Genomic DNA, 13,751 nt, shown 5'->3' on the forward strand with positions numbered 1-13,751 from the left:
CCCCTTCCAGGAGGAAGCCACCTTGCAGCTTTAACAGAAAGGGAAGAGAGGAAGAGGGCGCTGACTCGGAGTCTCCTACTATTGGCTGCTGCAGGGGATCCCACCTTAGGGATTGGTCTCGGCAGAGCCCGCCTCCTCTTGTGATTGGCTCAGCCTGAGACATATAACGGAGCCTTGCTAGCCTCCGCCTCAGTCGGAGGCGGGCAGGGAACCGGCATCTAGTCTAGCGTGCTAGTGCGGACACTTGAGGCGCGATCTCCTCCTCACTGAGCCCGAGTCCACGTCCTTCCGAGGCTGCAGCCATGAAGGAGAGACGGGCACCGCAGCCAGTGGTGGTCAGATGTAAACTCGTGCTGGTGGGGGACGTGCAGTGTGGGAAGACGGCGATGTTACAGGTGCTAGCGAAAGACTGCTATCCCGAGGTGAGCTCCCCTGCCGGCCCGGGGTCGGTCCCCACCTGTCCGGGACAGCGATCTCCTCCACCCGCAGGCCGCTCCCACTTTGCCTTGCCTTCTGGCTGGAGGACTGCCCTGTCTTGCTTCCCCTGAGACCTGACCCACTTCTGCCGCCCATCCCGCTCCTCCTCACTTCTTTACCCATCATGTCCCCTCCCACCTCCCTTCATCCCTGAGACCTGGAGGCTCCCGAGAGCTTCATTCTCGACGCAGTCAGTACCTGCCTGCCCCTTCTGTAAGGCTCTATGAGGGTGGCCCCTGGCAGGCTTCTGCTGTTTCGCCTGTTCACCTGTTCACCTGTGCAAAGGGACTAGAGGGCAGAAGACTGAGGTTTAAACTGGCTTCTGGCTCTGAAAAATGGGACACATTTAGAGATGAGATGAAAATGCATATGTATGTGTCTCAGACCAGCCAGGATGTGGGGGGCTTGTCCCAGGCTGAGGAGCGAAGGCCAGTACCTCTACAATACCCCGTGGGCCCCCTCCTCTGGCTTCTCTTCATCTGACACTTTAGTGTTTAATCGCGTGTGTAGCCAACACTTGGTGTGGGGGTCTAAGGGTATGCTGCCGGGGTGTGAGTGTTCCCTGTCTGCTCACAGACATATGTGCCTACCGTGTTTGAGAATTACACAGCCTGTTTGGAGACAGAGGAACAGCGAGTGGAGCTTAGTCTCTGGGATACCTCAGGTAAGACCGTACCCCCCAAATGCCCCATCCTATCTCCACTGGCTAGCTGCGGCTGCTTTTTTAAGGGATGTGTGTGTGGGGGGATCTACCTATGAGGATAGGTGCTTGCCAGGAAAGCAAAGGAAGGAATGTAAAAATTCTTTGGTTGGGGCGTTGATGATTTTGGATGATCCTGGAAAGCAGTGAACAGCCTGGGAGCCACTTGGGTCTCTGGTCAAGCTCATCTCTGGATGGTGAGGTGAAGGGACCACTGAGTAGTCCCTGGGAGCACCAGACATCTCTTCTGTTTCTGTCTCTGTCCCTCTCTCATAGACACATTCTGTCTCTCTGTCTCTCTCTCATACCCACATTCTTTCTCTCTCCTGTCTCACACACATTCTCTCTCTCTCTTCCCTTCCTCCCCCTCCCTCCCTTTCTAGTTCTCCAGAGCAAAGTTAAATGAGAGGTAGGAGGAAGGCAACTGTGGAGGGGCAGAGAACCACCCCGCCGCCCGCCCGCTTTGGAGGGAATATCACCCTCCTGCATCCCCTTCTCAGGTCTCTGCTGTCTGCTTGCCGCACTCAGCCCTCCCAGCAGAGGCTGCGGCTCAGAGATGAAACGATGTAGCATCGATGTCTTGGAGGATAGGGGAGACAGTAAATGTAGGGCATGTCCACGCTGGGGTTGGTGTCCAGGGGAGTGCATGGGGTCTAGTTCTTACCATTTCTCCCTGGGCTGGGGTGAGTTGGAGATGCCCTGTCTTTTGGAAATGTATGTAGAAAGCAATGTTTTCCCCACTCTCCGCCCCCAAACCCTTAGAGCTCGGCTAACACCTGCTTTGCTTCTGAGCCCTTCCCACTTTCTCTACCCCAGTCCCTCTTTTTAACAGTCTGTCTCAGACATCATTAAAAGAGTAAGGGCCAGCGATATGAGAAAGAAAAGAAAAACCCATGCTTTACCAAAGCTTGAGCTGAGTTTATAGGGAAGCTGTAGATCACGGAGGCTTTCCTGCATGTGTGATAAATATGCCACCCCGCTTCTGTGAAGCAATCTTGTGCTTGTTCTCCAATTCGAGGTCTGGGAAGACTGGAGATAAGGAATGGGTAAACAGAAACCAATAGATATTTCTTTTGCTCTCCCCACAACCAAAATTCCTCAGGCAGGTACCGGGTCCTCTGCTGCAGTTCCAGGAAAGGGGAAGCAGGGTTCTGGTTATCCTGGACTGCAATGTGCTGGCTGGATCGGACCAGAATGCAGCTAGGCTGCGTGATGTATGGGTTTTCTTCTGCTCTATCCTCCCACCTTCCAATCCTCCCTGAACCTTGCTTCGGCTCACCTCTCCTCATTACCACCCTGGCTGTTCCCCCCTCCTCTCACAGCCCTGGAATCCCAGCCCAGATAATGGAACATCAGCTAGGATGGTCTTTTTACCCCAGGTCACACCCCACTCCCTCATTTCAAAAGGATGGAGGCACTCAGCTCTCCTTGTTTTAAACTAGGTCCCTGTAAGGACAGAGGAGATAGCAGTCATGTGTAAGATGCAGCTTCCCTACGTTTGGGGCAGGCTTGAACCTGTTTCTGTTATTCACTTGCCGGTCTTAGGGGAGGGGGATTGCTTGGAGCCAAAATGGAGACCTGATCCCCTCCCCCTCCTCTTCCCCCAGTACCACAGCACTCCCCTGCCTCAGTGCTGCTGTGGTCCAGCCCCCACTTCACCTAAGTACGAGATGGGGGTGGATTGCTGAAGGAGCAGGCAGCTATCCAACTCCCCCTTACTTCTTCTTTTTTATGACCGACACCCCCACCTCAGCTTGGATTCCCCCCAGTTTCCATGGTGATTGCAGTACAGGGAGAGGGGCTGCTTGCTATTCTAAGCACGGATTGTCTGGATTCCAAATCTGCTACTGTTCCTTACCCAGGGTGGAGGGGGGCCAGGCTCAGCTCTTAGCATTTACCCCATTAGACCCTGGGTTTGAATTGCCTTCTTCCCCTCTGACAAGGACCCTTGCTCTGGCCTCTCACTCCACAGCGATTGGTGTTCCTGGTCTTTGAGATTGCCTCCCTGAGATCTGAGGGGTGGGGGCCACCGGATTCCCTTTGCCCTTTTCAGTGTAAGCTGACTCGGGTGGGTAAAGAGTAGAACACCAAATTCCAGATGCTTTTCCCTCCCTCATCAACCTCCTGAAGCTCCTGAAGTTTTACCCCTAAAGAATCAAGGCAGCCAGTTATGTAACAGGCAAGGCTATTTCTTCACTGGGAGACCCTAGCGCAGGAGAAGGAAGCAGAGGATGGACAGGCTCCGGTGAAGGGAACCTGAAACCAATCCTTGCCTTTCTTTCCATAGGCACTGGCAGCATCTTCTGGGACTCTGATATGAGTAGATCTTAAACCCACTGTAGGAAACTCAGACCTATTCAGGGTGACTCCACTCCCTTTGCTTACCCCTCCTTTAGGACCAAGGGAAATGGTGGTCCTGAGATGGTCATGTCCCAAGTTTCTATGAAATAGCTCAGTGCCCTGATACATGGCGGGAAGTGAAGGGATCGAGAATTACATTCCCACTGGGATTAAAGGTGGTGGTGGTGCACGCCTTTAATCCCAGCACTTGGGAGGCAGAGGCAGGCAGGTTTCTGAGTTTGAGGCTAGCCTGGTCTACAGAGTGAGTTCCAGGACAGCCAGGGCTACACAGAGAAACCCTGTCTCGAAAAACCAAAAAAAAGAAAAAGAAAAGAAAGAAAAAAAAATTACATTCCCCAGGGATCCCTGTACTTAGGCCTCTAGAGCAGAGAAGACGCAGTAGCCCGCTCTCAGCTCTTCTCCCCCTACACCAGGCTCTCCATACTATGACAACGTCCGGCCACTCTGCTACAGCGACTCAGATGCAATCTTGCTATGCTTTGACATCAGCCGTCCAGAGACCATGGATAGCGCACTCAAGAAGGTAAGCAAAGCTGGAGGGGGTGGGGGTGGGGTTGGGGGTGGGGGAGGGGGAAGAGGTGGGGGTGGGGGAGGGGAGGGGCATTGAAGCAGGAGACTCTTTTTTTTTTTTTTTTTTTGGATGATTTATTTACATTTCCTATGTTGTCCCCTTACCCCATCCCCCACCACCCCCTCGGAACCCCCAATCCCCTCGCCCCTCCTCCTTCTTCTCTGTGGATGTAACCTCTATCTACACCCCCCCACTCCCACCTCCCCACCCTCAAAATTCCCACCCCCTGGGGCATCCAGCCTTCATGAGGTCAAGGTTCTCTTCTTCCACCTATGCCCAGCAGGGCCCTCCACTCTTACGTATTCAGCTGAAGCCCTGGATCCCCCACTAAGTGCTCCCAGGCTGGTGGTTTAGACCCTGGGAGCTGTGGTTGGTTGGTATTGTTGCTCTCCTCATGGTGCCACAAACCCTTTCAGCTCCTTCAGTCTTCACTCTAACTCCTCTATTGAGAACCCCATGATCAGTTCAATGGCTAGTTGTGAGCATCTGCCTCTGAATATGTCTGACTCTTGAAGGCCTCTGAGGAGATATCCATATCAGGCTCTTATCAGCATGCACTTCCTGTCTTCTACATCAGCATCTACCTTTGGTGATTGCACATGGGATAGATACTCAGGTGGGGTGGTCTTGAGACGGCCCCTCCTTCAGTTTCTGTCCCTCACTTTGTCTCCATATTTGCTCCCTTGAGTATTTTGTTGCTCCTTCTAAGAAGGACCGAATCACCCTCACTTGGTCTTCCTTCTTTATGGGCTTCATGTGGCCTGTGAGTTGCATCTTGGGCATTTCAAGGTTCTAGGCTAATATCCAATAATCAGTGAGTGAATACCATGTGTCTTCTTTTGTGATTGGCTTACCTCACTCAGGATGATAATTTCTAGTTCCATCCATTTACCTAGGAACCTCTCGAATTCATTGTTTTTAATAGCTGAGTAATACTCCATTGTGTAAATATACCACATTTTTTGAATCCATTCCTCAGTTGAAGGACATCTGGGTTCTTTCCAGCTCCTGGCTATTATAAATAAGGCTGCTATGAACATAGTTGAGCATATGTCCTTGTTATATGTTCGAGCACCTTCTGGGTATATGCCTAGGAGTGGTATAGCTGGATCCTCGGGTAATGCTATGTCCAATTTTCTGAGGAACCGCCAGACTGATTTCCAAAGTGGTTGCACCATCTTGCAGTCCCACCAACAATGGAGGAGTGTTCCTCTTTCTCCACACCCTCGCCAGCATCTACTATCACCTGAGTTTTTAATCTTAGCCATTCTGACTGGTGTGAGATGGAATCTCAGGGTTGTTTTGATTGAAGCAGGAGACTCTTAAGTTCAAGTTTACCTTGGGCTGTGGAGCAAGTTCAAGATCAGACAAATTAGTGAGACCCTGCCTCCAAATAAAAATCAAATGGAGCTCCGGATGGTTTGCAGTTAGGGAGTGCTTCCCTAGCATAAGCAAAGGCCATGGGTAACACCCAGGATTGGGAGCAGAGGAGTGAGTAAATGTATAGTTTCTTCCTAGAAGAACAAGAAGGGCTCTTGTCCCTTAATCCTGCTGTCCATCAGCCAGGAAACACTTGTTTTGCTTGAGGTCTTACCATTAGCTGTGTGGCTCTGGGTTGAACCTGGGTCTCCTTCCCCTCAGTCTTCTGCCTTTTCTTTCTCCTATACTAGCCTCCTAGAGGCCAGGCTAGGGGAGGTACTGAAGGCACAGAGAACCTTCTAGTGATGTGTGGAATGAGGCCTTTTGGGAGCAGCTTCTGTGGACTGTGATCTCGGTCCCACTGAGTCAGGCTGGTCAGGGTTCAATTAGCTGGGTCTGAGTGGTGGGATCTATCTACACTGAGACATTGCAGGAGACACTATGGGGCTTGCCTAGCTCCTTAAGGAAGAAGTTGCCTCACTCCAGCTATTCAGGGCTTGTTTGCCTTTCGACTAGGGAAAGAAGACAGATCCAAATCTTTTCTGTGTGGCAGGTAGTGGGAAACTTTCCCTGTATTCCTGTTGGTGACTGTACTGTTGACTGAAGGGACAGGATCCTGGGTTAGCACACTGGTGCCACCAAAGGCCTCATGGGCAGGAAGATGATGTAATTAGTGCAGCAGAGATGCCGTGACTCAGAGGGAAGACTGGGACCTGATAATCCGAGCAGTGCGCTCGACAGTGCCAGCTGGACTCCGGGTGTCTGTCCGTCACTGACTTTCTTTGCTTTCTCCTTCTATCTCCCTTTTTGCTCCAACCCTCAGTGGAGAACAGAAATCCTTGACTATTGCCCCAGCACACGTGTTCTGCTTATTGGCTGCAAGACTGATCTTCGAACGGACCTGAGTACTCTAATGGAACTGTCCTACCAGAAGCAGGCACCCATCTCCTATGAGCAGGTGTGTGTGTGTGTGATGTGTGCACGTGCTTCTGTGGGTGTGCATGGACATGTGTGCACGGGTGAGATAGAATAGGCTATGGTAAGATAGGGTTAGTATTGGGGGGCTATCTATAAATAGCAAAATGTCCCCTGGGTTGGCTTAGCAGGAACTTACTTACTTAGAGTCTTATCATAGGTTAGCCTGCAAATCTCTCCCGTGTGTGCCAGCATTTTTAAGGTTTTTTTTTTTTGAAACCATATGTATCAGACTCATTAAAGATGCTTGTTAGAGCTGGATATAGTTTGTAATAGTTTGTAATCCCAGAACTCAGGAGGCGGTGGCAGAAGGATTCCAAGTTTGAGGCCAGCCTGGCTACACAATAAGGCTCAGTCTCAAAAAAACAAAACCAAATTAAAACGAACAAACAAAAAGAAGTGACTGTTAGAATTTTGAATTCTGTGCTCCCTGCCTGTAAAATAACTCTGGGAGAAAGATTCGGAAATCTGTATTTCTCTGACAAGACCAGAGGATACTTTTTAATTACTTGTTTAATTGTGTGAGTGGTACATGTGTGGACTTTCTTTTTCTTTTCTTTTCTTTTCTTATCTTATCTTTTCTTTTTTTTTTTTTTTTTTGAGACAGATTTCTCTGTGTAGTCCTGGATATCTTGTAGACCAGGCTGGCCTCGAACTCAGAAATCCGCCTGCCTCTGCCTCCCGAGTGCTGGGATTAAAGGTGTGGCCACCACTGCCTGGCAGCAATGTGTGGACTTTCAAGAATTGGTTTTCTCCTTCCGCCACATGGGTTTCTGGGATTGAACTCAGGTTGTAAAGTTTGGTGGGAGCTCTTTGCTTCTCTGAGACATCTCATCAGTCCCTGGAATAATTTTAATGTGGACAAAAGTGTAAGAATGTTTGTTGATGCCGGGCAGTGGTGGCGCACACCTTTAATCCCAGCACTCGGGAGGCAGAGGCAGGCGGATTTCTGAGTTCGAGGCCAGCTTGGTCTACAGAGTGAGTTCCAGGACAGCTGGGGCTATACAGAGAAACCCTGTCTCGAAAAACAAACAAACAAAAACAAGAATGTTTGTTGATATTTCTTATTAGAATCACCTGGGGGCGGGACATCCTGACATGAGGGGCTAAAGGGGAAGGGCAATTGGCACTAAGCTGATGATCTGAGTCCTGATCCCTGAGACCCACGTGGCGGGAGGAGAGAACTGGCTTCCCTATGCTGTCCCCTACCTCCACATGGATGCCGTGGCGTGAGTACACACACGGACATACAGACACTCACATGAAAGAAATATGTTTTAAAAATGTTTTGGTTACCATGCTTGAAGTCCCGGGTCCATTAAAGACCTCAGGCCTGTGCCATCCCCAGACATCCCCAGCACCTGGTCGGCATCAGTACACTTTTTAAACCGTTGTAGGTGATTCTAAGGTGCAGTGAGTCTTCTCCTTTGTGAATGCTGGCAGGGGTTGGGGGAGGACCCGACGTGGGGTGACGCATGGAATCCTGATGTTTTGCTAACGAGGACACCTGAGAGGGCACGTGATGTTTGGAAAGAATGCCATGCTGTTCCCTAGGTGGTCTTAAGCCATTTCGTTAATGATCGCACTCCTCCCACAGGGCTGTGCGATAGCCAAGCAGTTGGGCGCAGAAATCTACCTGGAGGGCTCGGCTTTCACTTCAGAGACGAGCATCCAGAGCATCTTCCGGACGGTATCCATGGTGTGTCTGAGCAAGCCCAGCCCAGTGCCCCCGAAGAGCCCCGTCCGAAGTCTCTCCAAGCGGCTACTCCACCTCCCGAGTCGTTCCGAACTCATCTCGTCTACGTTCAAGAAGGAAAAGGCCAAAAGCTGTTCCATCATGTGAAGTTGGAGCCGGAGGCGGGGGAGACAGCCCCCACTTCCTCCCTTGGGGTGCAGAGGCACGGGGAGAGGGAGGATGAGACAGCATAAGACACCGGATGTGACGTTTTCAGATGGCCACAGAGGGCTTTAGGAGACAGGAATGGGGCTGAAGAAGATGTCAGACCTGACAGGAAGGCCTGACATTAAGCAAGAACCATCACACCCCAAGCCAGACACTAGGCTGTGTGTGTGTGTGTGGGGGGGTCGTTACCCCAGTGTCCCCCTACTCCAAAGGAAGGACGGGTACTGGGGAAATGGGGACACGCTGGCCTCGCCTGCCTTCAACATCACGCCTCTTCCACACAGCGTTCCCATGCAGACTTGGGGTGGGCGGGGTCCTTGATCCCTTCTCTTCCCCTTTAAGAAGCAGCAACAGACTGGAGAACGGGGATCCTGGAGGCAGCTCCCTTGGGGGCTTAGCCCAGATGCTTCATCACTGAAACCAGGAGGGCGAGGGCTGACCAGACCGAAGAAGGAAACCTCTGCATAGCCCATGTGTCCTGGAGAAGTGACATCACACATTCACACACTTCTCACTGAAGTCCCTGGGACCCAAGGGAGAAGCCCCAGGTCCCCTTCTCTTGAAGAATGTGTGTGTCGGGAGGTGCTGTGGAGGCAGGACTGATGGAGGATCACCAGACTTCCTGCCCTTAGGGCGGTACAGTTGGCATTTGTTTTATAGACTCTTGTCTTTGGAATTGGGGGGAGGGGGGAGCGCTTCAATCTGTTATATGTTTGTGTTTAAAGAAGAAAACCTATTTATTAATGAAATATAACATATGAAGAAGTTGGTGGGTTTGTGTTGTTCTTTGTGACTATCAGGGAAAAGCTGTCTCATATCCCTTTCTGGGAGTTAGAGTGGCTGTCTCTGTGATCCTTAGCACCTTGTCCTATTTCTCTGAATCCCATTCACATCCTGGTAAGCCAAGAAAGAGCTCCTTGGTCCTGGAGTAGGGCTTCCTTCCGTACCTCAGGATGCTGACACTGTGAACATGAGAATTGTATTTTTTAAGGGGCTGTCTATGTAGGGTATGATGTTCAGCTGAAGTCCTGGCATCCCTGGTTCTAATGAGAGTACCATGTGCCAAAGTGTCACAGCCAAAAATGTCTCTAGATATTGCTGAGACAATATCACTTCCTGTTGGGGACCACTGCCCTAGACCCTGGAGCAGCGGGGTTCTCAACCTTCCTGATGCCTCGACTCTGAGTTCCACATGCTGACCCCCAGACATAAAATTATTTCCTTGCTACTTCATAGCTGTAATTTTCCAACTGTTATGAATTGTAATGTAACTATCTGATAGGCAACCCCAGAGGGGTCGAGACCCACAAGTTGAAAACCACTGCCCTGCAGAGACTGAAGAGAGAAAGCTCACCTCAAATAGAGGATCAAGCTCCTGGGTCCGACTCCCAGTAGGTTCTTCATAGACTAGTTCAGACCCCAGGGCTGGCTCCTAGAATTCCCATTTCCTGAGTTCAAGGAGAGGTGACTTTTGATTTTCCATTTCTAATATCCACTGATAGTAGCATAGCTTTAACATCTCTTCTTTAGCGACTCACACCTCTTTTTCTCAAAGGTTCATAGAATAATAATAGAAATTAAAGGTTATTTTGGGGTCTGGGCATATGGCCCAGGATTTAAGAACACTTCTTATTCTTCCAGAGGATCCAAATTCTGTTCCCAGCATCCACACAGTGGCTGACATCTGTAACTACAGTTCCAGAGGATCTTATGCCTTCTTCTGGTCTCCATGGTCACCACGTGCACACAAAACTTACCCATATACGTAAAGTTTAAAAAATCTTAAAAAGTTACTATAAGCCAGGCAGTGGTGGCCCACGCCTTTAATCCCAGCACTTGTGAGGCAGAGACAGGGATTTCTGAGTTCAAGACCAGCCTGGTGTACAGAGTGAGTTCCAGGACAGCCAGGGCTATACAGAGAAACCCTGTCTCAAAAAACAAAAAACAAAACAAAACAAAAGTTACTATGACTAAGTATGGTGGTGTGTCTTACTTAAAGGGTTTTACCGCTGTGAACAGACACCACAACCAATGCAAATCTTATAAAGGACAACATTTAATTGGGGCTGGCTTACAGGTTCAGAGGTTCAGTCCAGTATCATCAAGGCGGGGACATGGCAGCATCCAGGAGAAGCTGAGAGTTCCACATCTTCATCTGCTAGCAGAATACTGACTTCTAGGCAACTAGGGTAAGGGTCTTAAGCCCACAGGCACAGTGACACCCCCAATCTAACAAGGCCACACCTCCAAATAGTGCCACTCCCTGGGCCAAGCATATACAAACTATCACATGGTGCATGCCTGCAGCCCAGCATTTGGGAGGCTGAGGCAGGAGAATTGAGGCAGGAGCCAGTCTGCTCTACGATGTAGCAAGATCTTGTCTCAAAAGATAACTTATGATGCATCTGTTCTTTAAAAAGATTTCGTTTTATTTTTAATTGTGTGTGTGCACGCGTGCATTCTCGTGCATGTGTGTCTTCATCTGAATGCAGGTGCCCTCAGGGACCAGAGGCATAAGATCTCCTGGAGCTGGAATTAACAGGTTGTTGTAAGCTGCCTTACTATGCGGGTGCTGGGAGTTGAACTCAGGTCCTCTGCAAGAATAGTTGGTGCTTTGAATGGCTGAGCTCTCTCTTCAGCCCCATTTCATTTATCTGCTTTAAATAAACTTAACCTCAAAAATAAAACTAGTTAGTATTTGTTTGATGTTTGCTGTGTGTCAGAGCACTTTGTATATCTGTGATAACTTTTTGAATGATTACCTATTTCATTATACAGGCAAGGAGGTCCGGAGAGATTAGTGTACCCAAAGCATGCAGCCATGGAGTATTTAAGTAAGGATACAAATCCAGGAAGTGTAGGACTCCTGAACTTTTTTGGGAGACAGGGTCTTACTACTATATATAACCAAAGGTGACCTAGATGTCACAAAACCCTGCCTACTTCTGCCTCCGGAGGGCTGGTATCAAAGATATGCACCACTATGCCTAGCTGCTGCTGCCTAGGAGGGTTTCAAGTTGCAGCCTACCAGAGGAATTTCTCCAGCTGATCCTCCTGTCTCTACCTCCTAAGTGCGGGGATTCCAGGGCTGTGCCACCACGCCACACCTGGATACCAAGTCTAGCTTTTAAATGCGCACTTAAAATTTGTTTTCTTCTTTTCTCTTTTGTCTTTTCTCCTCCTCCTTGCCCATCTTGCTTTCATTCTCACTCTCTAGGGCCCACCCCTCCACCCCCATCTGAGGAAGTACCCTTTGAATTGCCCAGGATAGACTCCAACTCTGAGCTCAGTGATTCTCACATGCTAGCCTCCTGAGTAACTGGCACTTGACACTATATTTGGGAACATAATATGCTCTCTTTGTTTGTTTGTTTTGTGGGGAGGGTAGGAGTTGAAACTGGGTCTTGTTTTTGTTTTGTTTTCTTGGTTTTTGGAGACAGGGTTTCTTTGCGTTACCCTGGAAATCACTCTGTAGACCAGACTGGCCTCGAAGACACAGAGATCTGCCTGCCTCTGCCCTCTCCATTGCTGGGATTAAAGGCATGCACTACCACTGTCTGGGTCTTATGCAGCTTAGATTGGTCTTGAACTCACTATGTAGCAGAGAGTAACCTTGAACCAATGGCTGATACTTCTACCTTCACAAGTGCTGGTAGTACAGGTATGTGTCAAGAATATGCACTTTGAATTGCTTTGCTAGCCCATCCTGTAAGGCAAGGAGTATTATTATTTTTGTATTTTTGTTTTATAAGTGATGCAAGAGAAAATACTATCCACTATATAATATGCATGTTTTCTAGTGTATATATTATATAACCACATTATATAATATAAAATGCACACTATATAGCGTGTAACATGTTATTTAATAAGCTAATATATAATATGCATATTATATATTTTATATATTATATATAGCATATAATATGCAGAAGATCAGGATTCAAACCAAGCCTCACTGTTAGCTATATTATATGTACCCCTTATTGTTAGCCATGTTGCCAAATAGGAGAGGAGCTTTGATCCTTACTAAATCTAATCTCGAGGGCTGGAGAGTGGCTCAGTGGTTAAAGTGCTTGCCTTGCAAACATGAAGGTCTGAGTTCAAATCCCTGAACCCACATAAAGCTGCATGTGCGACGTGTCTGTAATCCCAGTGCTTCCACAGTGAGAAGGAAGGTGGAGACGAGATGACAAGATGACAGCCAGAGACTGAGACTGCAGGTTGTCATGTGACCTCCATGTACACGGCAAGCCTGTGCCTATACACACGAATGCACATCACACCTCACACCCAACACAAACACAGCAACAATGGTCTTCATGTCCTTAATCATAAGAATAATTTGTAAGAGAGTTAGAAAAGCAAAGTCAACGAGGAACTTGCAGACTGGCATCTTTCTTAGCTGTGTCCTGAAACAAAGTGTGAGGAGACTGTCACTGTGAACTCAGACCAGCCTTTTTATCTTTCTAACTCTCAATTTACTCTTTTTTTTTTTTTTTTTTTTTTTTTTTTTGGTTTTCTGAGACAGGGTTTCTCTGTATAGTCCTGGCTGTCCCGGAACTCATTCTGTAGACCAGGCTGGCCTCGAACTCAGAAATCCGCCTGCCTCTGGCTCCCAAGTGCTGGGATTAAAGGCGTGCACCACCACCGCCTGGCCAATTTATTCTTTTTAGAAAGCATTAATTTAGGGCTTGGAGAGGTGGCTCAGTAGCTAAGAGCACTGACTGCTCTCCCCGAGGACCTGGGTTTGATCCCCAGCAACCACATGGTGGCTCACAACTCTCTGTGACTACAGTCACAGGGGATCTGACACCCTCTTCTGGCTTCCTTATGCCCCAAGCACCATAAGGTTCCCATATATGCATACAGGCAAAAAAAGAAAAAAAAAAACAACAAAGCATACACATACAATTAAAATAAACAAATCTAAACAATCAATATTTTGTGTGTATAGAGAATAGTATTCTGAAAAGGGGAAAGGTAAGGTCTCTGAGATCATGTGACCCCAAGGGATTCAGATCCAATTCTGTTTTTTAGATTTGTGGACTCGGAAGGCAGATGCAGTAGGTTACACTTTCCTTATCACTAAAATCAAAGAATGCCCAGCTCATACTGATATGTCGACTAAGTAAGACAAGAAACTTTAGCCTAAATGTCAAGCCTGGAGCCAGACACTTGGAAGACTGTCAAATAATAGCAAAAGGTTTTAAAAGTTTCCACCTATCTTTGGTCAGTCAATTTTTTATTTTGTGTGTGAATCCTCTTCTTCTTCTTCTTCTTCTTCTTCTTCTTCTTCTTCTTCTTCTTCTTCTTCTTCTTCTTCTTCTTCTCCTCCTCCTCCT

At 48.4% G+C, this 13,751-nt stretch overlaps 1 protein-coding gene across 1 annotated transcript; it reads left to right on the top strand.

Annotated features, from left to right (window-relative positions):
* The first annotated feature begins 204 nt into the window (after positions 1 to 204).
* Positions 205 to 9,174, top strand: Rnd1 (Rho family GTPase 1). The gene is made up of 5 exons (XM_028788326.1): positions 205 to 422; positions 1,054 to 1,141; positions 3,952 to 4,061; positions 6,352 to 6,486; positions 8,101 to 9,174. The coding sequence occupies exons 1-5, from the start codon at positions 303 to 305 to the stop codon at positions 8,344 to 8,346; spliced, it is 699 nt and encodes a 232-aa protein (XP_028644159.1). The 5' UTR covers positions 205 to 302; the 3' UTR covers positions 8,347 to 9,174.
* The last annotated feature ends 4,577 nt before the right edge of the window (positions 9,175 to 13,751 follow it).

Source organism: Grammomys surdaster, unplaced genomic scaffold (genome assembly GCF_004785775.1).
Source record: "Grammomys surdaster isolate TR1022 unplaced genomic scaffold, NIH_TR_1.0 125742, whole genome shotgun sequence".
Lineage (NCBI taxonomy): Eukaryota > Metazoa > Chordata > Mammalia > Rodentia > Muridae > Grammomys > Grammomys surdaster.

What these genes read in the sequence shown, in the direction of transcription:
- Rnd1 (XM_028788326.1), top strand. Translation starts at nt 303, where the DNA reads ATGAAGGAGAGACGGGCACCGCAGCCAGTGGTGGTCAGATGTAAACTC. An exon ending in CGAAAGACTGCTATCCCGAG is followed by an intron (nt 423 to 1,053) that starts GTGAGCTCCCCT and finishes GTCTGCTCACAG; the next exon opens with ACATATGTGCCTACCGTGTT. An exon ending in TAGTCTCTGGGATACCTCAG is followed by an intron (nt 1,142 to 3,951) that starts GTAAGACCGTAC and finishes CCCCTACACCAG; the next exon opens with GCTCTCCATACTATGACAAC.